Source organism: Panulirus ornatus, chromosome 14 (assembly GCF_036320965.1).
Source record: "Panulirus ornatus isolate Po-2019 chromosome 14, ASM3632096v1, whole genome shotgun sequence".
Taxonomy (NCBI): domain Eukaryota; kingdom Metazoa; phylum Arthropoda; class Malacostraca; order Decapoda; family Palinuridae; genus Panulirus; species Panulirus ornatus.
In genome coordinates, this window is record NC_092237.1 from 46420930 (window position 1) to 46447420 (window position 26491).

Sequence of the window (26491 nt, forward strand, 5' to 3'; positions counted from 1 at the left end):
GAGAAAACTGAATATCTCATCTTTGCATTTAAATCACCCATCACTAATACTCAGTCTCTTACATCAAAACTGTTGACACACTCACTCAGCTGCTCCCAAAACATATGCTTCCTATGATATTTCTTTTGTTTTACCCACATCAATGTTACACTTTACCATACACTCCGACTCCAACTTCAGAAGCATACCTAATCCTTCCTTAGCACTTGTCTTCTCACCAACCCCTGACTTTACCCTTAGACATTTCCAAACCATTCTTCCTTCCCCATTGCCTGTGAGCATTGTTTCACTAAGAACAAGAACATCCATGTTTCTTTCCTCAGGCACACTTGTATTTTCTAGTTTTATACCTTTGTGCCATTTCCCTCATGAGCGTGGTTATGTTCAGAACAAGTGACTATGCTTTAGAAGAAAAAAGATTGTCATTTGGCTCTTTCCTCCGTTCCTCTTTTGGGAAGCAATGCTTTTCTTCCTTTAGTGAGGTAGCACCAAGAACAGATGAAGTAATGGCTTTGTTTGCTGAAGTCAGTTCTTTAGGTATCATGTATAATGCACCACAACAGAGCCTCCTGTCCACAACCAGGCCCATCAGACCTTTCTTGGTTTCCCCTGACCCCTTTTTATGAGCCCTGGTTCAGCTCAATGACAACACTCGTAGCCATAAATTAAATTGATGCCCCTTGCACTCTCCAGCGTGTTCAGGCCCAAAGCCTTCACAATATCTCTCGCTCCAACCTTCCACCTATTTCATTCATTACTTATTACCCCAGGACCTGTTTCTGGAAAAAAAAAAAAAACGGTCTTACCTAGGACCTCCTATAAACACCTGCAGTCCTTGGCTGTTCTGCTTCAAGCAGCTGGGGAATGGAGAATCCTTTGGTGTGGGGATTTCTTTGATAAGATTACTCCTAATGATTTTGCTTTGCATAACGTGAATCTTCACCTGTAAGGCATATCCACAAGCAGGATGAGTCCAGTAACTTCACAGGCATGAAAGAAAAAATGCTTATAAAAAATGAAAATGAAAAGAGTATGTGTTACAAATTTTATTTACTTTTACATTTCAAGTTTAGCCCTAAAAGTATTAAAAGTAACAGTAGTACACCACACTACTTACAAAGTAGTGTGGTGTACTATTTGCCTACTAATAAAGTCACCATTTATTTACCTCTAAAAACCTCATCTGTACATGTTCATTCTTAGATGTCTGGTATAACACTGAGATTTTAACAATGCCTTATCTCTCTTCCTTAGCTTAAACTCCTCCACACTCACCTCGCTGTAGCTTACTGAAGACATCATGGAGCATTTTGTTACATAGGGCCGCATAGGGATTCATTTGGACCAGCTGTCAATTATAAAATGTGAATATTAAATATATACTAAAATTTACAAGAATCAGCATAACATGAATGACAAAATACAGGAAATGCTGAAACTCTGTAGTCCTTGGCACCAAGGAACGCTTTTTGAAATTTTTCAGATTTTAGAAATGCATGGGCCACCAACCTTAAAGGTGTTTCAAAACCTTATGCAGGTTTAACTGTTGTCTGGTTGCACTACATGTAAATTTTTTTTTTTTTTTTTTCTTTTATACTTTGTCGCTGTCTCCCGCGTTTGCGAGGTAGCGCAAGGAAACAGACGAAAGAAATGGCCCAACCCACCCCCATACACATGTATATACACACGTCCACACACGCAAATATACATACCTACACAGCTTTCCATGGTTTACCCCGGACGCTTCACATGCCTTGATTCAATCCACTGACAGCACGTCAACCCCTGTATACCACATCGCTCCAATTCACTCTATTCCTTGCCCTCCTTTCACCCTCCTGCATGTTCAGGCCCCGATCACACAAAATCCTTTTCACTCCATCTTTCCACCTCCAATTTGGTCTCCCTCTTCTCCTCGTTCCCTCCACCTCCGACACATATATCCTCTTGGTCAATCTTTCCTCACTCATTCTCTCCATGTGCCCAAACCATTTCAAAACACCCTCTTCTGCTCTCTCAACCACGCTCTTTTTATTTCCACACATCTCTCTTACCCTTACGTTACTTACTCGATCAAACCACCTCACACCACACATTGTCCTCAAACATCTCATTTCCAGCACATCCATCCTCCTGCGCACAACTCTATCCATAGCCCACGCCTCGCAACCATACAACATTGTTGGAACTACTATTCCTTCAAACATACCCATTTTTGCTTTCCGGGATAATGTTCTCGACTTCCACACATTTTTCAAGGCTCCCAAAATTTTCGCCCCCTCCCCCACCCTATGATCCACTTCCGCTTCCATGGTTCCATCCGCTGACAGATCCACTCCCAGATATCTAAAACACTTCACTTCCTCCAGTTTTTCTCCATTCAAACTCACCTCCCAATTGACTTGACCCTCAACCCTACTGTACCTAATAACCTTGCTCTTATTCACATTTACTCTTAACTTTCTTCTTCCACACACTTTACCAAACTCCGTCACCAGCTTCTGCAGTTTCTCACATGAATCCGCCACCAGCGCTGTATCATCAGCGAACAACAACTGACTCACTTCCCAAGCTCTCTCATCCCCAACAGACTTCATACTTGCCCCTCTTTCCAAGACTCTTGCATTTACCTCCCTAACAACCCCATCCATAAACAAATTAAACAACCATGGAGACATCACACACCCCTGCCGCAAACCAACATTCACTGAGAACCAATCACTTTCCTCTCTTCCTACACGTACACATGCCTTACATCCTCGATAAAAACTTTTCACTGCTTCTAACAACTTGCCTCCCACACCATATATTCTTAATACCTTCCACAGAGCATCTCTATCAACTCTATCATATGCCTTCTCCAGATCCATAAATGCTACATACAAATCCATTTGCTTTTCTAAGTATTTCTCACATACATTCTTCAAAGCAAACACCTGATCCACACATCCTCTACCACTTCTGAAACCACACTGCTCTTCCCCAATCTGATGCTCTGTACATGCCTTCACCCTCTCAATCAATACTCTCCCATATAATTTACCAGGAATACTCAACAAACTTATACCTCTGTAATTTGAGCACTCACTCTTATCCCCTTTGCCTTTGTACAATGGCACTATGCACGCATTCCGCCAATCCTCAGGCACCTCACCATGAGTCATACATACATTAAATAACCTTACCAACCAGTCAACAATACAGTCACCCCCTTTTTTAATAAATTCCACTGCAATACCATCCAAACCTGCTGCCTTGCCGGCTTTCATCTTCCGCAAAGCTTTTACTACCTCTTTTCTGTTTACCAAATCATTTTCCCTAACCCTCTCACTTTGCACACCACCTCGACCCAAACATCCTATATCTGCCACTCTGTCATCAGACACATTCAACAAACCTTCAAAATACTCATTCCATCTCCTTCTCACATCACCACTACTTGTTATCACCTCCCCATTTACGCCCTTCACTGAAGTTCCCATTTGCTCCCTTGTCTTACGCACCCTATTTACCTCCTTCCAGAACATCTTTTTATTCTCCCTAAAATTTACTGATAGTCTCTCACCCCAACTCTCATTTGCCCTTTTTTTCACCTCTTGCACCTTTCTCTTGACCTCCTGTCTCTTTCTTTTATACTTCTCCCACTCAATTGCATTTTTTCCCTGCAAAAATCGTCCAAATGCCTCTCTCTTCTCTTTCACTAATACTCTTACTTCTTCATCCCACCACTCACTACCCTTTCTAAACAGCCCACCTCCCACTCTTCTCATGCCACAAGCATCTTTTGCGCAATCCATCACTGATTCCCTAAATACATCCCATTCCTCCCCCACTCCCCTTACTTCCATTGTTCTCACCTTTTTCCATTCTGTACACAGTCTCTCCTGATACTTCTTCACACAGGTCTCCTTCCCAAGCTCACTTACTCTCACCACCTTCTTCACCCCAACATTCACTCTTCTTTTCTGAAAACCCATACTAATCTTCACCTTAGCCTCCACAAGATAATGATCAGACATCCCTCCAGTTGCACCTCTCAGTACATTGACATCCAAAAGTCTCTCTTTCGCACGCCTGTCAATTAACACGTAATCCAATAACGCTCTCTGGCCATCTCTCCTACTTACATAAGTATACTTATGTATATCTCGCTTTTTAAACCAGGTATTCCCAATCATCAGTCCTTTTTCAGCACATAAATCTACAAGCTCTTCACCATTTCCATTTACAACACTGAACACCCCATGCATACCAATTATTCCCTCAACTGCCACATTACTCACCTTTGCATTCAAATCACCCATCACTATAACCCGGTCTCATGCATCAAAACCGCTAACACACTCATTTAGCTGCTCCCAAAACACTTGCCTCTCATGATCTTTCTTCTCATGCCCAGGTGCATATGCACCAATAATCACCCACCTCTCTCCATCAACTTTCAATTTTACCCATATTAATCGAGAATTTACTTTCTTACATTCTATCACATACTCCCACAACTCCTGTTTCAGGAGTATTGCTACTCCTTCCCTTGCTCTTGTCCTCTCACTAACCCCTGACTTCACTCCCCAGACATTTCCAAACCACTCTTCCCCTTTACCCTTGAGCTTCGTTTCACTCAGAGCCAAAACATCCAGGTTCCTTTCCTCAAACATACTACCTATCTCTCCTTTTTTCACATCTTGGTTACATCCACACACATTTAGGCATCCCACTCTGAGCCTTCGAGGAGGATGAGCACTCCCCGCGTGACTCCTTCTTCTGTTTCCCATTTTAGAAAGTTAATACACTATATGTAAATATTTTTTTTTTTTTTTTTTTTTTTTTTTTTTTTTTTTTATACTTTGTCGCTGTCTCCCGCGTTTGCGAGGTAGCGCAAGGAAACAGACGAAAGAAATGGCCCAACCCCCCCCCCATACACATGTACATACACACGTCCACACACGCAAATATACATACCTACACAGCTTTCCATGGTTTACCCCAGACGCTTCACATGCCTTGATTCAATCCACTGACAGCACGTCAACCCCTGTATACCACATCGCTCCAATTCACTCTATTCCTTGCCCTCCGTTCACCCTCCTGCATGTTCAGGCCCCGATCACACAAAATCTTTTTCACTCCATCTTTCCACCTCCAATTTGGTCTCCCTCTTCTCCTCGTTCCCTCCACCTCCGACACATATATCCTCTTGGTCAATCTTTCCTCACTCATTCTCTCCATGTGCCCAAACCCTTTCAAAACACCCTCTTCTGCTCTCTCAACCACGCTCTTTTTATTTCCACACATCTCTCTTACCCTTACGTTACTTACTCGATCAAACCACCTCCCACCACACATTGTCCTCAAACATCTCATTTCCAGCACATCCATCCTCCTGCGCACAACTCTATCCATAGCCCACGCCTCGCAACCATACAGCATTGTTGGAACCACTATTCCTTCAAACATACCCATTTTTGCTTTCCGAGATAATGTTCTCGACTTCCACACATTTTTCAAGGCTCCCAAAATTTTCGCCCCCTCCCCCACCCTATGATCCACTTCCGCTTCCATGGTTCCATCCGCTGACAGATCCACTCCCAGATATCTAAAACACTTCACTTCCTCCAGTTTTTCTCCATTCAAACTCACCTCCCAATTGACTTGACCCTCAACCCTACTGTACCTAATAACCTTGCTCTTATTCACATTTACTCTTAACTTTCTTCTTCCACACATAAAATAATAAACATTCACTAAAATTTTATTTACTTGGAAAGTCATGCTCCAAGCTGGAAATAACCTTCACTCTGTCAAATCATGGATTTTAAAAATTCAAAGATTCAGCATTCTGCCTGTAATATTAGTTTTTTAGTGTTACATTTTTCATAAGCTCTTCTGAGGATTAATTAATCTATTATTTAATGCATATTACTAGACATGTTGATAATGTGAAAGCAATGAGAATAATTTGCTTCCACTTTACACTTCACTGCTGATCTCAATATTCAAATTTGGCATCTTTAAGATTACATAGAGTTTTTATTAGCATGGTGACAGAAAGTTGATAGGGGCCACGAGTCTCACTCACATAAAAGACAACAGAGCGCCTAAAGATTTAGTAATCCCCCTAATGTTAGAGATGGAGTATGATGTCTTGAGTGTAAATTCCAACAGAGTTTAGATGAAATTCTTAATTCAAAATTTCATGAATTTCAAACAAAATCATTATATATATATATATATATATATATATATATTATCCCTGGGGATAGGGGAGAAAGAATACTTCCCACGTATTCCCTGCGTGTCGTAGAAGGCGACTAAAAGGGGAGGGAGCGGGTGGCTGGAAATCCTCCCCTCTCGTTTTTTTTTTTTTTTTTTTTTTTTTTCCCCAAAAGAAGGAACAGAGAAGGGGGCCAGGTGAGGATTTTCCCTCTAAGGCCCAGTCCTCTGTTCTTAACGCTACCTCGCAAATGCGGGAAATGGCAAATCGTATGAAAAAAAAAAAAAAAAAAAAATATATATATATATATATATATATATATATATTCTATTCCATCTATTTTGCTTTGTCGCTGTCTCCTGCGTTTGCGAGGTAGCGCAAGGAAACAGACGAAAGAAATGGCCCAACCCACCCCCATACACATGTATATTCATACACGTCCACACATGCAAATATACATACCCATACATCTCAATGTACACATATATATACACACAGACATACATATATACACATGCACACAATTCCCACTGTCTGCCTTTATTCATTCCCATCGCCACCTCGCCACACCTGGAATAACATCCCCCTCCCCCCTCATGTGTGTGAGAGAGCGCTTGGAAGACAACAAACGCCCCATTCGTTCACACTCAGTCTCTAGCTGTCATGCAATAACGCCTGAAACCACAGCTCCCTTTCCGCATCCAGGCCCCACACAACTTTCTATGGTTTACCCCAGACGCTTCACATGCCCTGATTCAATCCATTGACAGCACGTCGACCCCGGTATACCACATCGATCCAATTCACTCTATTCCTTGCCTGCCTTTCACCCTCCTGCATGTTCAGGCCCCGATCACTCAAAATCCTTTTCACTCCATCTTTCCACCTCCAATTTGGTCTCCCACTTCTCCTCGTTCCCTCCACCTCCGACACATATATCCTCTTAGTCAATCTTTTCTCACTCATTCTCTCCATGTACCCAAACCATTTCAAAACACCCTCTTCTGCTCTCTCAACCACACTCTTTTTATTTCCACACATCTCTCTTACCCTTACATTACTTACTAGATCAAACCACCTCACACCACATATTGTCCTCAAACATCTCATTTCCAGCACATCCATCCTCCTGCGCACAACTCTATCCATAGCCCGTGCCTCGTAACCATACAACATTGTTGGAACCACTATTCCTTCAAACATACCCATTTTTGCTTTCCGAGATAATGTTCTCAACTTCCACACATTCTTCAAGGCTCCCAGGATTTTTGCCCCCTCCCCCACCCTATGATTCACTTCCGCTTCCATGGTTCCATCCGCTGCCAGATCCACTCCTAGATATCTAAAACACTTCACTTCCTCCGGTTTTTCTCCATTCAAACTTACCTCCCAATTAATCTGACCCTCAACCCTACTGTACCTAATAACCTTGCTCTTATTCACATTTACTCTTAACTTTCTTCTTTCACACACTTTACCAAACTCAGTCACCAGCTTCTGCAGTTTCTCACATGAATCAGCTGTCTCCCGCGTTTGCAAGGTAGCGCATGGAAACAGACGAAAGAAATGGCCCAACTCACCCCCATACACATGTATATACATACGTCCACACACGCAAATATACATACCTACACAGCTTTCCATGGTTTACCCCAGACGCTTCACATGCCCTGATTCAACCCACTGACAGCACGTCAACCCTGGTATACCACATCGATCCAATTCACTCTATTCCTTGCCCTCCTTTCACCCTCCTGCATGTTCAGGCCCCGATCACACAAAATCTTTTTCACTCCATCTTTCCACCTCCAATTTGGTCTCCCACTTCTCCTCGTTCACTCCACCTCCGACACATATATCCTCTTGGTCAATCTTTCCTCACTCATTCTCTCCATGTGCCCAAACCATTTCAAAGGACCCTCTTCTGCTCTCTCAACCACGCTCTTTTTATTTCCACACATCTCTCTTACCGTTACATTACTTACTCGATCAAACCACCTCACACCACACATTGTCCTCAAACATCTCATTTCCAGCATATCCACCCTCCTGCGTACAACTCTATCCATAGCCCACGCCTCGCAACAATACAACATTGTTGGACCACTATTCCTTCAAACATACCCATTTTTGCTTTCCGAGATAATGTTCTCGACTTCCACACATTCTTCAAGGCTCCAAGGATTTTCGCCCCCTCCCCCACCCTATGATTCACTTCCGCTTCCATGGTTCCATCCGCTGCCAGATCCACTCCCAGATATCTAAAACACTTTACTTCCTCCAGTTTTTCTCCATTCAAACTTACCTCCCAATTGACTTGTCCCTCAACCCTACTGTACCTAATAACATTGCTCTTAATCACATTTACTCTTAACTTTCTTCTTTCACACACTTTACCAAACTCAGTCATCAGCTTCTGCAGTTTCTCACATGAATCAGCCACCAGCGCTGTATCATCAGCGAAAAATGATATATATATATATATATATATATATATATATATATATATATATATACTCCTGAAACAGGAGTTGTGGGAGCATGTGATAGAATGTAAGAAAGTAAATTCTCGATTAATATGGGTAAAACTGAAAGTTGATGGAGAGAGATGGGTTATTATTGGTGCATATGCACCTGGGCATGTGAAGAAAGATCATGAGAGGCAAGTGTTTTGGGAGCAGCTGAATGAGTGTGTTAGTGGTTCTGATGCACGAGACCGGGTTATAGTGATGGGTGATTTGAATGCAAAGGTGAGTAATGTGGCAGTTCAGGGAATAATTGGTATACATGGGGTGTTCAGTGTTGTAAATGGAAATGGTGAAGAGCTTGTAGATTTATGTGCTGAAAAAGGTCTGATGATTGGGAATACCTGGTTTAAAAAGCGAGATATACATAAGTATACTTATGTAAGTAGGAGAGATGGCCAGAGAGCGTTATTGGATTACGTGTTAATTGACAGGCGCGCGAAAGAGAGACTTTTGGATGTTAATGTGCTGAGAGGTGCAACTGGAAGGATGTCTGATCATTATCTTGTGGAGGCTAAGGTGAAGATTTGTATGGGTTTTCAGAAAAAAAGAGTGAATGTTGGGGTGAAGAGGGTGGTGAGAGTAAGTGAGCTTGGGAAGAAGACGTGTGAGGAAGTACCAGGAGAGACTGAGTACAGAATGGAAAAAGGTGAGAACAATGGAAGTAAGGGGAGTGGGGGAGGAATGGGATGTATTTAGGGAATCAGTGATGGATTGCGCAAAAGATGCTTGTGGCATGAGAAGAGTGGGAGGTGGGTTGATTACAAAGGGTAGTGAGTGGTGGGATGAAGAAGTAAGAGTATTAGTGAAAGAGAAGAGAGAGGCATTTGGACGATTTTTGCAGGGAAAAAATGCAGTTGAGTGGGAGACGTATAAAAGAAAAAGACAGGAGGTCAAGAGAAAGGTGCAAGAGGTGAAAAAAAGGGCAAATGAGAGTTGGGGTGAGAGAGTATCATTAAATTTTAGGGAGAATAAAAAGATGTTCTGGAAGGAGGTAAATAAAGTGCGTAAGACAAGGGAGCAAATGGGAACTTCAGTGAAGGGCGCAAACGGGGAGGTGATAACAAGTAGTGGTGATGTGAAAAGGAGATGGAGTGAGTATTTTGAAGGTTTGTTGAATGTGTTTGATGATAGAGTGGCAGATATAGGGTGTTTTGGTCGAGGTGGTGTGCAAAGTGAGAGGGTTAGGGAAAATGAGTTGGTAAACAGAGAAGAGGTAGTAAAAGCTTTGCGGAAGATGAAAGCCGGCAAGGCAGCAGGTTTGGATGGTATTGCAGTGGAATTTATTAAAAAAGGGGGTGACTGTATTGTTGACTGGTTGGTAAGGTTATTTAATGTATGTATGACTCACGGTGAGGTTCCTGAGGATTGGCGGAATGCGTGCATAGTGCCATTGTACAAAGGCAAAGGGGATAAGAGCGAGTGCTCAAATTACAGAGGTATAAGTTTGTTGAGTATTCCTGGTAAATTATATGGGAGGGTATTGATTGAGAGGGTGAAAGCATGTACAGAGCATCAGATTGGGGAAGAGCAGTGTGGTTTCAGAAGTGGTAGAGGATGTGTGGATCAGGTGTTTGCTTTGAAGAATGTATGTGAGAAATACTTAGAAAAGCAAATGGATTTGTATGTAGCATTTATGGATCTGGAGAAGGCATATGATAGAGTTGATAGAGATGCTCTGTGGAAGGTATTAAGAATATATGGTGTGGGAGGCAAGTTGTTAGAAGCAGTGAAAAGTTTGTATCGAGGATGTAAGGCATGTGTACGTGTAGGAAGAGAGGAAAGTGATTGGTTCTCAGTGAATGTAGGTTTGCGGCAGGGGTGTGTGATGTCTCCATGGTTGTTTAATTTGTTTATGGATGGGGTTGTTAGGGAGGTGAATGCAAGAGTTTTGGAAAGAGGGGCAAGTATGAAGTTTGTTGGGGATGAGAGAGCTTGGGAAGTGAGTCAGTTGTTGTTCGCTGATGATACAGCGCTGGTGGCTGATTCATGTGAGAAACTGCAGAAGCTGGTGACTGAGTTTGGTAAAGTGTGTGAAAGAAGAAAGTTAAGAGTAAATGTGAATAAGAGCAAGGTTATTAGGTACAGTAGGGTTGAGGGTCAAGTCAATTGGGAGGTGAGTTTGAATGGAGAAAAACTGGAGGAAGTGAAGTGTTTTAGATATCTGGGAGTGGATCTGGCAGCGGATGGAACCATGGAAGCGGAAGTGGATCATAGGGTGGGGGAGGGGGCGAAAATTCTGGGAGCCTTGAAGAATGTGTTGAAGTCGGGAGACAGCGAAAAAAAAAAAAAAAAAAAAAAAAAAAAATATATATATATATATATATATATATATATATATATTTTTTGCCGCTGTCTCCTGCGTTTGCGAGGTAGCGCAAGGAAACAGACGAAAGAAATGGCCCAACCCACCCCCATACACATGTATATACATACGTCCACACATGCAAATATACATACCTACACAGCTTTCCATGGTTTACCCCAGACGCTTCACATGCCCTGATTCAATCCACCGACAGCACGTCAACCCCGGTATATCACATCGATCCAATTCACTCTATTCCTTGCCCTCCTTTCACCCTCCTGCATGTTCAGGCCACGATCACACAAAATCTTCTTCATCTTTCCACCTCCAATTTGGTCTCCCACTTCTCCTCGTTCCCTCCACCTCCGACACATATATCCTCTTGGTCAATCTTTCCTCACTCATTCTCTCCATGTGCCCAAACCATTTCAAAGGACCCTCTTCTGCTCTCTCAACCACGCTCTTTTTATTTCCACACATCTCTCTTACCCTTACGTTACTTACTCGATCAAACCACCTCACACCACACATTGTCCTCAAACATCTCATTTCCAGCACATCCACCCTCCTGCGCACAACTCTATCCATAGCCCACGCCTCGCAACCATACAACATTGTTGGAACCACTATTCCTTCAAACATACCCATTTTTGTTTTCCGAGATAATGTTCTCGAGTTCCATACATTCTTCAAGGCTCCCTGGATTTTCGCCCCCTCCCCCACCCTATGATCCACTTCAACTTCCATGGTTCCATCCGCTGCCAGATCCACTCCCAGATATCTAAAACACTTTACTTCCTCCAGTTTTTCTCCATTCAAACTTACCTCCCAATTCACTTGACCCTCAACCCTACTGTCCCTAATAACCTTGCTCTTATTCACATTTACTCTTAACTTTCTTCTTTCACACACTTTACCAAACTCAGTCACCAGCTTCTGCAGTTTCTCACATGAATCAGCCACCAGCGCTGTATCATCAGCGAACAACAACTGACTCACTTCCCAAGCTCTCTCATCCACAACAGACTTCATACTTGCCCCTCTTTCCAAAACTCTTGCATTCACCTCCCTAACAACCCATCCATAAACAAATTAAACAACCATGGAGACATCACACACCCCTGCCGCAAACCTACATTCACTGAGAACCAATCACTTTCCTCTCTTCCTACACGTACACATGCCTTACATCCTCGATACAAACTTTTCACTGCTTCTAACAACTTGCCTCCCACACCATATATTCTTAATACCTTCCACAGAGCATCTCTATGAACTCTATCATATGCCTTCTCCAGATCCATAAATGCTACATACAAATCCATTTGCTTTTCTAAGTATTTCTCACATACATTCTTCAAAGCAAACACCTGATCTACACATCCTCTACCACTTCTGAAACCACACTGCTCTTCCCCAATCTGATGCTCTGTACATGCCTTCACCCTCTCAATCAATACCCTCCCATATAATTTACCAGGAATACTCAACAAACTTATACCTCTGTAATTTGAGCACTCACTCTTATCCCCTTTGCCTTTGTACAATGCCACTATGCACGCATACCGCCAATCCTCAGGCACCTCACCATGAGTCATACATACATTAAATAACCTTACCAACCAGTCAATAATACAGTCACCCCCTTTTTTAATAAATTCCACTGCAATACCATCCAAACCTGCTGCCTTGCCGGCTTTCATCTTCCGCAAAGCTTTTACTACCTCTTCTCTGTTTACCAAATCATTTTCCCTAACCCTCTCACTTTGCACACCACCTCGACCAAAACACCCTATATCAGCCACTCTATCATCAAACACATTCAACAAACCTTCAAAATACTCACTCCATCTCCTTCTCACATCACCACTACTTGTCATCACCTCCCCATTTGCGCCCTTCACTGAAGTTCCCATTTGCTCCCTTGTCTTATGCACTTTATTTACCTCCTTCCAGAACATCTTTTATTCTCCCTAAAATTTAATGATACTCTCTCGCCCCAACTCTCATTTGCCCTCTTTTTCACCTCTTGCACCTTTCTCTTGACCTCCTGTCTCTTTCTTTTATACATCTCCTACTCATTTGCATTTTTTCCATGCAAAAATCATCCAAATGCCTCTCTTCTCTTTCACTAATAATCTTACTTCTTCGTCCTACCACTCACTACCCTTTCTAATCAACCCACCTCCCACTCTTCTCATGCCACAAGCATCTTTTGCGCAATCCATCACTGATTCCCTAAATACATCCCATTCCTCCCCCACTCCCCTTACTTCCATTGTTCTCACCTTTTTCCATTCTGTACACAGTCTCTCCTGGTGCTTCCTCACACAAGTCTCCTTCCCAAGCTCACTTACTCTCACCACCCTCTTCACCCCAACATTCACTCTTCTTTTCTGAAAACCCCTACAAATCTTCACCTTAGCCTCCACAAGATAATAATCAGACATCCTTCCAGTTGCACCTCTCAGCACATTAACATCCAAAAGTCTCTCTTTCGCGCGCCTGTCCATTAACACGTAATCCAATAACGCTCTCTGGCCATCTCTCCTACTTACATACATATACTTATGTATATCTCGCTTTTTATACCAGGTATTCCCAATCACCAGTCCTTTTTCAGCACATAAATCTACAAGCTCTTCATTTCCATTTACGACACTGAACACCCCATGTATACCAATTATTCCCTCAACTGCCACATTACTCACCTTTGCATTCAAATCACCCATCACTATAACCCAGTCTCGTGCATCAAAACCACTAACACACTCATTCAGCTGCTCCCAAAACACTTGCCTCTCATGATCTTTCTTCTCATGCCCAGGTGCATATGCACCAATAATCACCCATCTCTCTCCATCAACTTTCAGTTTTACCCATATTAATCGAGAATTTACTTTCTTACATTCTATCACATACTCCCACAACTCCTGTTTCAGGAGTACTGATGCTCCTTCCCTTGCTCTTGTCCTCTCACTAACCCCTGACTTTACTCCCAAGACATTCCCACACCACTCTTCCCCTTTACCCTTGAGCTTCGTTTCACTCAGAGCCAAAACATCCAGGTTCCTTTCCTCAAACATACTACCTATCTCTCTTTTTTTCACATCTTGGTTACATCCACACACATTTAGACATCCCAGTCTGAGCCTTCGAGGAGGATGAGCACTCCCCGCGTGACTCCTTCTTCTGTTTCCCATTTTAGAAAGTTAAAAAATACAAGGAGGGGAGGATTTCTGGCCCCCCGCTCCCGTCCCCTCTAGTCGCCTTCTACGACACGCGAGGAATGCGTGGGAAGTATTCTTTCACCCCTATCCCCAGGGATAATATATATTTTTTTTTCTTTTTTTTTGCTTTGTTGCTGTCTCCCGCGTTTGCGAGGTAGCGCAAGGAAACAGACGAAAGAAATGGCCCAACCCACCCCCATACACATGTATATACATACGTCCACACACGTAAAATATACATACCTACACAGCTTTCCATGGTTTACCCCAGACGCTTCACATGCCCCGATTCAATCCACTGACAGCACGTCAACCCCGGTATACCACATCGCTCCAATTCACTCTATTCCTTGCTCTCCTTTCACCCTCCTGCATGTTCAGGCCCCGATCACACAAAATCTTTTTCACTCCATCTTTCCACCTCCAATTTGGTCTCCCTCTTCTCCTCGTTCCCTCCACCTCCGACACATATATCCTCTTGGTCAATCTTTCCTCACTCATTCTCTCCATGTGCCCAAACCATTTCAAAACACCCTCTTCTGCTCTCTCAACCACGCTCTTTTTATTTCCACACATCTCTCTTACCCTTACGTTACTTACTCGATCAAACCACCTCACACCACACATTGTCCTCAAACATCTCATTTCCAGCACATCCATCCTCCTGCGCACAACTCTATCCATAGCCCACGCCTCGAAACCATACAACATTGTTGGAACCACTATTCCTTCAAACATACTCATTTTTGCTTTCCGAGATAATGTTCTCGACTTCCACACATTCTTCAAGGCCCCCAGAATTTTCGCCCCCTCCCCCACCCCATGATCCACTTCCGCTTCCATGGTTCCATCCGCTGCCAGATCCACTCCCAGATATCTAAAACACTTCACTTCCTCCAGTTTTTCTCCATTCAAACTCACCTCCCAATTGACTTGACCCTCAACCCTACTGTACCTAATAACCTTGCTCTTATTCACATTTACTCTTAACTTTCTTCTTTCACACACTTTACCAAACTCAGTCACCAGCTTCTGCAGTTTCTCACATGAATCAGCCACCAGCGCTGTATCATCAGCGAACAACAACTGACTCACTTCCCAAGCTCTCTCATCCCCAACAGACTTCATACTTGCCCCTCTTTCCAAAACTCTTGCATTCACCTCCCTAACAACCCCATCCATAAACAAATTAAACAACCATGGAGACATCACACACCCCTGCCGCAAACCTACATTCACTGAGAACCAATCACTTTCCTCTCTTCCTACAAGTACACATGCCTTACATCCTCGATAAAAACTTTTCACTGATTCTAACAACTTGCCTCCCACACCATATATTCTTAATACCTTCCACAGAGCATCTCTCTCTCTCTCTCTCTCTCTCTCTCTCTCTCTCTATATATATATATATATATATATATATATATATATATACATATATATATATACATACACATACAAACGCACATACACACACACACATATACATATATATATACATATGAAAAATGTAAGAAATAATTTAGAAAACTGAAACTTCTAGCTTGACATGAAATGAAATATATATATATATATGTAGTTTTGCGGTAGGGGTGTGTGATGTCTCCATGGTTGTTTAATTTTTTTATGGATGGGGTTGTTAGGGAGGTAAATGCAAGAGTTTTGGAAAGAGGGGCAAGTATGAAGTCTGTTGGGGATGAGAGAGCTTGGGAAGTGAGTCAGTTGTTGTTCGCTGATGATACAGCACTGGTGGCTGATTCATGTGAGAAACTGCAAAAGCTGGTGACTGAGTTTGGTAAAGTGTGTGGAAGAAGAAAGTTAAGAGTAAATGTGAATAAGAGCAAGGTTATTAGGTACAGTAGGGTTGAGGGTCAAGTCAATTGGGAGGTGAGTTTGAATGGAGAAAAACTGGAGGAAGTGAAGTGTTTTAGATATCTGGGAGTGGATCTGGCAGCGGATGGAACCATGGAAGCGGAAGTGGATCATAGGTTGGGGGAGGGGGCGAAAATTCTGCGGGCCTTGAAGAATGTGTGGAAGTCGAGAACATTATCTCGGAAAGCAAAAATGGGTATGTTTGAAGGAATAGTGGTTCCAACAATGTTGTATGGTTGCGAGACGTGGGCTATGGATAGAGTTGTGCGCAGGAGGATGGATGTGCTGGAAATGAGATGTTTGAGGACAATGTGTAGTGTGAGTTGGTTTGATCGAGTGAGTAACGTAAGGGTAAGAGAGATGTGTGGAAATAAAAAGAGCGTGGTTGAGAGAGCAGAAGAGGGTGTTTTGAAGTGGTTTGGGCACATGGAGAGGATGAGTGAGGAAAGATTGACCAAGAGGATATATGTGTCAGAGGTGGAGGGAGCAAGGAGAAGAGGGAGACCAAATTGGAGGTGGAAAGATGGAGTGAAAAAGATTTTGTGTGATCGGGGCCTGAACATGCAGGAGGGTGAAAGGAGGGCAAGGAATAGAGTAAATTGGAGCGATGTGGTATACCGGGGTTGACGTGCTGTCAGTGGATTGAATCAAGGCATGTGAAGCGTCTGGGGTAAACCATGGAAAGCTGTGTAGGTATGTATATTTGCGTGTGTGGACGTATGTATATACATGTGTATGGGGGGGGTTGGGCCATTTCTTTCGTCTGTTTCCTTGCGCTACCTCGCAAACGCGGGAGACAGCGACAAAGTATAAAAAAATCCTCCCCTCTCGTTTTTTTTTTTTTTTTTTTTAATTTTCCAAAAGAAGGAACAGAGAAGAGGTCCAGGTGAGGATATTCCCTCAAAGGCCCAGTCCTCTGTTCTTAATGCTACCTCGCTATCGCGGGAAATAGCGAATAGTATGAAAAAAAAAAAAAAATATATATATATATATATATATATATATATATATATATATATATATATATATATATATATATATATAAGGTGCAAGAGGTGAAAAAAAGGGCAAATGAGAGTTGGGGTGAGAGAGTATCATTAAATTTTAAGGAGAATAAAAAGATGTTCTGGAAGGAGGTAAATAAAGTGCGTAAGACAAGGGAGCAAATGGGAACTTCAGTGAAGGGCGCAAATGGGGAGGTGATAACAAGTAGTGGTGATGTGAAAAGGAGATGGAGTGAGTATTTTGAAGGTTTGTTGAATGTGTTTGATGATAGAGTGGCAGATATAGGGTGTTTTGGTCGAGGTGGTGTGCAAAGTGAGAGGGTTAGGGAAAATGATTTGGTAAACAGAGAAGAGGTAGTAAAAGCTTTGCGGAAGATGAAAGCCGGCAAGGCAGCAGGTTTGGATGGTATTGCAGTGGAATTTATTAAAAAAGGGGGTGACTGTATTGTTGACTGGTTGGTAAGGTTATTTAATGTATATATGACTCATGGTGAGGTGCCTGAGGATTGGCGGAATGCGTGCATAGTGCCATTGTACAAAGGCAAAGGGGATAAGAGTGAGTGATCAAATTACAGAGGTATAAGTTTGTTGAGTATTCCTGGTAAATTATATGGGAGGATATTGATTGAGAGGGTGAAGGCATGTACAGAGCATCAGATTGGGGAAGAGCAGTGTGGTTTCAGAAGTGGTAGAGGATGTGTGGATCAGGTGTTTGCTTTGAAGAATGTATGTGAGAAATACTTAGAAAAGCAAATGGATTTGTATGTAGCATTTATGGATCTGGAGAAGGCATATGATAGAGTTCATAGAGATGCTCTGTGGAAGGTATTAAGAATATATGGTGTGGGAGGCAAGTTGTTAGAAGCAGTGAAAAGTTTTTATCGAGGATGTAAGGCATGTGTACGTGTAGGAAGAGAGGAAAGTGATTGGTTCTCAGTGAATGTAGGTTTGCGGCAGGGGTGTGTGATGTCTCCATGGTTGTTTAATTTGTTTATGGATGGGGTTGTTAGGGAGGTGAATGGAAGAGTTTTGGAAAGAGGGGCAAGTATGAAGTCTGTTGGGGATGAGAGAGCTTGGGAAGTGAGTCAGTTGTTGTTCGCTGATGATACAGCGCTGGTGGCTGATTCATGTGAGAAACTGCAGAAGCTGGTGACTGAGTTTGGTAAAGTGTGTGAAAGAAGAAAGTTAAGAGTAAATGTGAATAAGAGCAAGGTTATTAGGTACAGTAGGGTTGAGGGTCAAGTCAATTGGGAGGTGAGTTTGAATGGAGAAAAACTGGAGGAAGTGAAGTGTTTTAGATATCTGGGAGTGGATCTGTCAGCGGATGGAACCATGGAAGCGGAAGTGGATCATAGGGTGGGGGAGGGGGCGAAAATTCTGGGAGCCTTGAAGAATGTGTGGAAGTCGAGAACGTTATCTCGGAAAGCAAAAATGGGTATGTTTGAAGGAATAGGGGTTCCAACAATGTTGTATGGTTGCGCGGCGTGGGCTATGGATAGAGTTGTGCGCAGGAGGATAGATGTGCTGGAAATGAGATGTTTGAGGACAATGTGTGGTGTGAGGTGGTTTGATCGAGTAAGTAACGTAAGGGTAAGAGAGATGTGTGGAAATAAAAAGAGCGTGGTTGAGAGAGCAGAAGAGGGTGTTTTGAAATGGTTCGGGCACAGGGAGAGAATGAGTGAGGAAAGATTGACCAAGAGAATATATGTGTCGGAGGTGGAGGGAACGAGGAGAAGAGGGAGACCAAATTGGAGGTGGAAAGATGGAGTGAAAAAGATTTTGTGTGATCGGGGCCTGAACATGCAGGAGGGTGAAAGGAGGGCAAGGAATAGAGTGAATTGGAGCGATGTGGTATACCGGGGTTGACGTGCTGTCAGTGGACTGAATCAAGGCATGTGAAGCGTCTGGGGTAAACCATGGAAAGCTGTGTAGGTATGTGTATTTGTGTGTGTGGACGTATGTATATACATGTGTATGGGGGTGGGTTGGGCCATTTCTTTCGTCTGTTTCCTTGCGCTACCTCGCAAACGCGGGAGACAGCGGCAAAAAAAAAAAAAAAAAATATATATATATATATATATCATAAGATTATTTGTACTATTGATCTTATAACATTTCCGATATTAGTATGTTGAGAGCTTCACCAAAGTCGACATTGGGTGTAGATTAAGGAATGTAAATTGTATTCGTTACATCCGTTACATTGAATCATGTTTTCTTCCCATACATATCACCTGTTGTGGTGTTTGTCGTGTGTGATGGAATGTACATGATGCAATGTAACGTCTCATACAAAAATATTTCTGATAGAAAGTATCGAACTATCAAAACACAAGGTTGAGTTTCAGGTCTTTCAAATATATATACATATGTATATATGTATATATATTTTTTTTGTTTTTTTTTTAATTTTCCAAAAGAAGGAACAGAGATGGGGGCCAGGTGAGGATATTCCCTTAGAGGCCCAGTCCTCTGTTCTTAACGCTACCTTCGTAACGCGGGAAATGGCGAATAGTTTGAAAGAAAAAAGAAAGTGTATATATAAGAGTACATTGAGATGTATAGGTATGTATATTTGCGTGTGTGGACGTGTATGTATATACACGTGTATGTGGGCGGGTTGGGCCATTCTTTTGTCTGTTTCCTTGTGCTACCTCGCTAACACGGGAGACAGCGACAAAGCAAAATAAAATAAATAAAAAAATACTTCAGGAAAACAGACAGGGTAAGGAAGATGAAAATGTGGTGCAATCATTAGAAAGGAGCACGAACTTATATCCTTTAAAAGAGTATAGACAAGCAGAATGCATAGTAAACTGACCAGAGTGATATCTATGTACTTATAAATGGCTGTATATGTGTAAGTGTATGTGGGTGGGTTGGGCCATTCTTTCGTCTGTTTCCTTGCGCTGCCTCGCTAACACAGGAGACAGTGACAAAGTATAACAAAGTATAATAAATGCCTCCAGACCGGTTTCTTGAAAGGGTCCTAGTGTTACTCCACAATCCCTTTTCCAGGAACTCCTACATCTCTAAGGCTATACTACTTCCAGAAGCATGGGAAGATGGACCACTTTGGAGTGAGAAGTTCTTCGACGAAACTGTACTCCTCATTGTCAAGAGAAAATGGAACAGCCTTGCCGAGGGTGACTTCTCTTTCATGGTATAACCAAAAGCAGGCAGAGTCCAGTAATCTCATCATGGAAATACATAATAATATGTGCAAATCCAACTTAACTGATCAATAGTTTGAATATCTTCCTGGATAACTGAAACAGTGGTCAATCAACTCCATCTAATGAACAACCATAAAGAATGACCACAATGCTAATAAGAGATCTAGGATTGTGATTGGTCTTGGATTTGTGTTCCAGTAGTGTGACTGTGACTTATTCAGATAAGTTTCTGAGCAAGATATTTTGTAAGAGGCTAGGGAATGGCTGGGTATGTCATGGGAGACACTGCTTAACTGTAGGAGTAGGAGAGGTTGTGCATGATGATTTGTTTGGGTGTTTCCAGTTAAATCAAAATTGTTTCAACTCAGTCATAAGCTTTCTCCAGGGTCTGTTTAACTTAACTTCTGGTATGTGTAAAATCAATCCCAGAGCTCAGTCTTAAGTTACAGTGCACAAAACTATCATGGCTTCTTCATATATCATCATTACCAAAAATACTGTCAGTGCCAATTAAAACAATCCCTTTTTGCAACATCAAATGAATCTATTTTTTGCATTTACTCTCTCCTATACAGATACAAACAAAATAACAAAAGGAATAAGTTTAAAATAAAACATGACGTATAATAATTTGCTCTCTCTAAAAAAGTCTGTTCCAATATATGGTGCTAATGTCTGAATTATGGATGGTATCACTCATCATTAAAATTCCCCAAATATAAAGTAATGAATTTTTAACAGTCAGTACAATAGAAAAAAAAAAAAAATCTATAATTCTGTATCTAGCATCAATAGTTTCCACTACTCTCTTACAGAACTGGCAGTATTGAATCTCAACCAATGTTAAAAGGACTTGCTATCAACAAGAAAAAGCAAATGAAGCAAGGAACGAGGAAGAAAGACTGGAGATGGATAAGATGCGGGTGGGACCAAAAGAAATCACAACAAAGACAGATTGCAATGGGTGTTAAAAATTGAAAAGATTAGTAAGAGGGGCACCTAACAAGGAAAGACTTGAACTATGATGTGCAGCCTCAGAGAAACAAAATCAGCTTAAAAAAGCAATCCCTTTACTCCATGTAATGTTTTCTTGGACAAGATTACCTTTGGTTCTTTAAAATCACTTCTATACACTCAACTAACAAACGAAAGCTCCTAGACTTTATTGTACTGTTTTTAGAAGCCATAGATCACACACTGTTACTTACACATCAAATAATATTTGCATCAACCTGTACCAAGTACCTAAAAGCATATTCACTTACATGTACATTACCCTTATGTGATTATGATACATTGTTACTAAAACTACTATAGTATTTTTACCTGTGCTTTAGCAAATTCTGAACCTAAATTTGCTGCAGCCTGAAAATCTTCACGAGCCAGGTCATCATTGCCATGCAGGCGGTGAATCATGGCTCTCTGGGTGTGAGCTTGACATGCAGCTCGACCCTTGCCCCTAGCTATTTCTACTGCCATGTTCAAGTCTGCCAAAGCCTCTGTAGGGTGGGAGGAAAGGTATTATAGTATGGGGGTTTATACAATCATATATAAGCCATCACAATACCACATCTAATGGAAAAGTCTGCCTTACTATTACTTTCTCCACAAGCCTTACCTTCAATTTTTCCTTGAAGTCTTAATGCCTGTGCTCTGTTATTATAGCCTGAGGCTCTTCTAGGGGCCATCTCTATAGCTCTAGTGAAGGACATCACAGCCATGTCTACATTGCCACTTTCGGCAGCCTTTACACCCTCTATTTCCTGAGCTTTGGCTTCTTCATATTCTGGAGAAACTTCCTCAGAATCTAATTGAGAGAGGAAATATTATGGAAATATAAAAAGTTAATTCATAATTAGTTCCACTTGACAATCCTTGAACCATTTCAAATTTCAAACAGTAGACTCCAACTTGCAATTATGAATGAATTTCTATTAATACTTAAAGATGACATAATGGACAAAATCATTTATTGAATATTACAAATTAGTAATCATTACAAAGATTTCATTTGAGTCTTGGCTAATTAACTATAGTGCTTTAGTGCCTCACCACAAAATCTACTATCACCCTTGCAACCCCTGACAGACATGAATCCAACCTGCACCCTTGCAAATCATGAATGGCATACCACTTCCACTTAACAAAACTACAACCATACTTGGCATCATATACATCATACATATAACATTCAATCCCAAATATTAACAAAAAGGCTATAAACAAAGTAAATACTCTCAGAACATTTAATAGTACAGGATCTAGACAAGAAAATGAATCCCTTAGCAGTATCCTCTGAAATCAATTAATCTTCTCCATCTTAAACTATATCTCACCTGCCTGATCATCCACCCTATCAAAATCATAATATAATTAAGGTACACACCATATAAAACAGAACAGCTGCATAGCAACTACATGCAAACAACACCTGCACAATGAAATAAAAATACTTCCAATCAAATCTCATCTCACTATTCCCGGCATTAACTTCTTTATAATGGTACTAGACCCTTATCATCCAAACCAATCCACAACCAACCACCAATCCCTAAGGAACATAGATTGAAATGATGATAATTTAGCTCTGTCATGTTGAGATGAGTAATAATGGATATATGAGCATACATTGGTAGGTTTTCTGTATATGCTAAACTTAAACTTGTTCCTTAGGGCATTACATATTTGCAGTCCAGAGTTTACTGATGATGAGTTTGAGAAGATATATTCTATTGGGTCTAAGTTAAAGTACCCTAGCTCTTTCATTGATAAATCCCTTAAGTTAGCAAAAAAATCATTTTACAGAGTGGAGCCCAAACCTCCCACTGTCACCAAGAATCTTTTAGTTCTCCCTTTTAATAATAATTTTACTTTACTTCCCATGTTGCTTAAATCCTTTAATGTAAATGTTGCCTTCAGCAACAATAATACTATAAGGAATATGTTTATCAGGAATTCACCAGAAAATTCTCCTGGATGCATCTATAGAGTGCCTTGTGGAAATTGTGATAAATCTTATGATGGGCAGACTGGTAAGGATCTTTCTGTTAGACATAAGCAACATAAATATAGTATATGAACAGGACAAGAATCAAATGCCTTGTTTAATCACATTAAAAACTATGATCATTGTACTGACTGGAGTAATGCCATCTCAGTTATTAACTCTTAACTCTATTACCACTAGAAATATCACTGAATCTTCTATCATTAAATACACAAAGATTTATAATCTTAATATTAGTGATGGTCTATACAAATTAGATAACTTTATTGTTGATAAAATTTGTAAAATGATAAGTTTATGAAAGCTTGTTGTCTGTCTTGGATAATTGCATGTTTACCAACTGGCGTCCTAGCTTCATCTCTTTGATGTTTATCAACTGACTGTTATATTTCTCTCTTGTGTCTACCCTGATGATGTGATTATTGCACGAAAGTGCACTTGGGAACTTATCATGTTTCATTTTTCCCATGGACACACATGAATATCTTGATCACATGCAAAATTGAGATCCTTTCCAACGTATATATCAACATATATTTCCAACATTCTCAGTGAATGTAGGTTTGCGGCAGGGGTGTGTGATGTCTCCATGGTTGTTTAATTTGTTTATGGATGGGGTTGTTAGGGAGGTAAATGCAAGAGTCCTGGAAAGAGGGGCAAGTATGAAGTCTGTTGGGGATGAGAGAGCTTGGGAAGTGAGTCAGTTGTTGTTCGCTGATGATACAGCGCTGGTGGCTGATTCATGTGAGAAACTGCAGAAGCTGGTGACTGAGTTTGGTAAAGTGTGTGGAAGAAGAAAGTTAAGAGTAAATGTGAATAAGAGCAAGGTTATTAGGTACAGTAGGGTTGAGGGTCAAGTCAATTGGGAGGTGAGTTTGAATGGAGAAAAACTGGAGGAAGTGAAGTGTTTTAGATATCTGGGAGTGGATCTGTCAGCGGATGGAACCATGGAAGCGGAAGTGGATCATAGGGTGGGGGAGGGGGCGAAAATTTTGGGAGCCTTGAAAAATGTGTGGAAGTCGAGAACATTATCTCGGAAAGCAAAAATGGGTATGTTTGAAGGAATAGTGGTTCCAACAATGTTGTATGGTTGCGAGGCGTGGGCTATGGATAGAGTTGTGCGCAGGAGGATGGATGTGCTGGAAATGAGATGTTTGAGGACAATGTGTGGTGTGAGGTGGTTTGATCGAGTAAGTAACGTAAGGGTAAGAGAGATGTGTGGAAATAAAAAGAGCGTGGTTGAGAGAGCAGAAGAGGGTGTTTTGAAATGGTTTGGGCACATGGAGAGAATGAGTGAGGAAAGATTGACCAAGAGGATATATGTGTCGGAGGTGGAGGGAACGAGGAGAAGAGGGAGACCAAATTGGAGGTGGAAAGATGGAGTGAAAAAGATTTTGTGTGATCGGGGCCTGAACATGCAGGAGGGTGAAAGGAGGGCAAGGAATAGAGTGAATTGGAGCGATGTGGTATACAGGGGTTGACGTGCTGTCAGTGGATTGAATCAAGGCATGTGAAGCGTCTGGGGTAAACCATGGAAAGCTGTGTAGGTATGTATATTTGCGTGTGTGGACGTGTGTATGTACATGTGTATGGGGGGGGGTTGGGCCATTTCTTTCGTCTGTTTCCTTGCGCTACCTCGCAAACGCGGGAGACAGCGACAAAGTATAAAAAAAAAAAAAAAAAAAAAAAAAAAAAAAAAAAAAAAATTTCAACATGTATATTCCAACAATTATATATATATATAATTGTGGCCGGGCTGGTGGCCGGGATCAACCAAGCCTTCCACCTGCCGGAGGAGATCCAACCCAAACATCAGGTGGTGAAACCTCAGCTCGAACAACCCTTAGGGGACTCCAGTACCAGCACCGACCACAGAACCTCCAACCCAGTATCATCCTGAGCACCTTCAACCCTAGTGCCAGCCCTGAAGAGCCCTAACCTCAACTTCCATCAAAGGAACTCATATACCACCATCAGCTGTATATGTATATGTGTACGTGTGTGTGGTAAAGTATTTCTTATGCACATTTCATTCCATCTTTATTTGTTTGTCTCCTCACTGCATCATCTGTTTTCATTATGTTCTCTGTTGCATTATGCGGGAGACTGTGAATTATACTTGATGTATCTATTCATTTATATTATCAATAATGGGAGTTGCGCATGGTATGTTAATCACTATATGTGATTGTACGCTTCATTCTTGTGATATGGTGATAAACATATATGTGGCCTTTATAACATAAAGAGGAAATATATATATATATATATATATATATATATATATATATATATATATATATATATATATATATATATATGGGTAAAACTGAAAGTTGATGAAGAGAGGTGGGTGATTATTGGTGCATATGCACCTGGGCATGAGAAGAAAGATCAAGAGAGGCAAGTGTTTTGGGAGCAGCTGAATGAGTGTGTTAGTGGTTTTGATGCACGAGACAGGGTTATAGTGATGGGTGATTTGAATGCAAAGGTGAGTAATGTGGCAGTTGAGGGAATAATTGGTATACATGGGGTGTTTGGAAATGGTGAAGAGCTTGTAGATTTATGTGCTGAAAAAGGACTGATGATTGGGAATACCTGGTTTAAAAAGCGAGATATACATAAGTATACTTATGTAAGTAGGAGAGATGGCCAGAGAGCGTTATTGGATTACGTGTTAATTGACAGGCGTGCGAAAGAGAGACTTTTGGATGTTAATGTGCTGAGAGGTGCAACTGGAGGGATGTCTGATCATTATCTTGTGGAGGCTAAGGTGAAGATTTGTAGGGGTTTTCAGAAAAGAAGAGTGAATGTTGGGGTGAAGAGGGTGGTGAGAGTAAGTGAGCTTGAGAAGGAGACCTGTGTGAGGAAGTACCAGGAGAGACTGAGTACAGAATGGAAAAAGGTGAGAACAATGGAAGTAAGGGGAGTGGGGGAGGAATGGGATGTATTTAGGGAATCAGTGATGGATTGCGCAAAAGATGCTTGTGGCATGAGAAGAGTGGGAGGTGGGTTGATTAGAAAGGGTAGTGAGTGGTGGGATGAAGAAGTAAGAGTATTAGTGAAAGAGAAGAGAGAGGCATTTGGACGATTTTTGCAGGGAAAAAATGCAATTGAGTGGGAGATGTATAAAAGAAAGAGACAGGAGGTCA

General features: G+C 41.5%; 1 protein-coding gene across 2 annotated transcripts in view; it reads right to left on the minus strand.

Moving 5' to 3' along the window:
• Positions 1-1033: 1033 nt before the first annotated feature.
• Positions 1034-26491, minus strand: part of LOC139753372 (tetratricopeptide repeat protein 36 homolog) — a 66337-nt gene continuing 40879 nt past the window's right edge. For both annotated transcript variants that reach the window (XM_071669781.1, XM_071669780.1), the window contains exons 3-5: positions 21951-22139; positions 21659-21831; positions 1034-1348 (exon numbers count right to left, since the gene is read on the minus strand). In XM_071669781.1, coding sequence (XP_071525882.1) covers positions 1256-1348; positions 21659-21831; positions 21951-22139 — 455 coding nt within the window. In that variant the 3' untranslated portion in view covers positions 1034-1255. The remainder of the gene's footprint in view (positions 1349-21658; positions 21832-21950; positions 22140-26491) is intronic.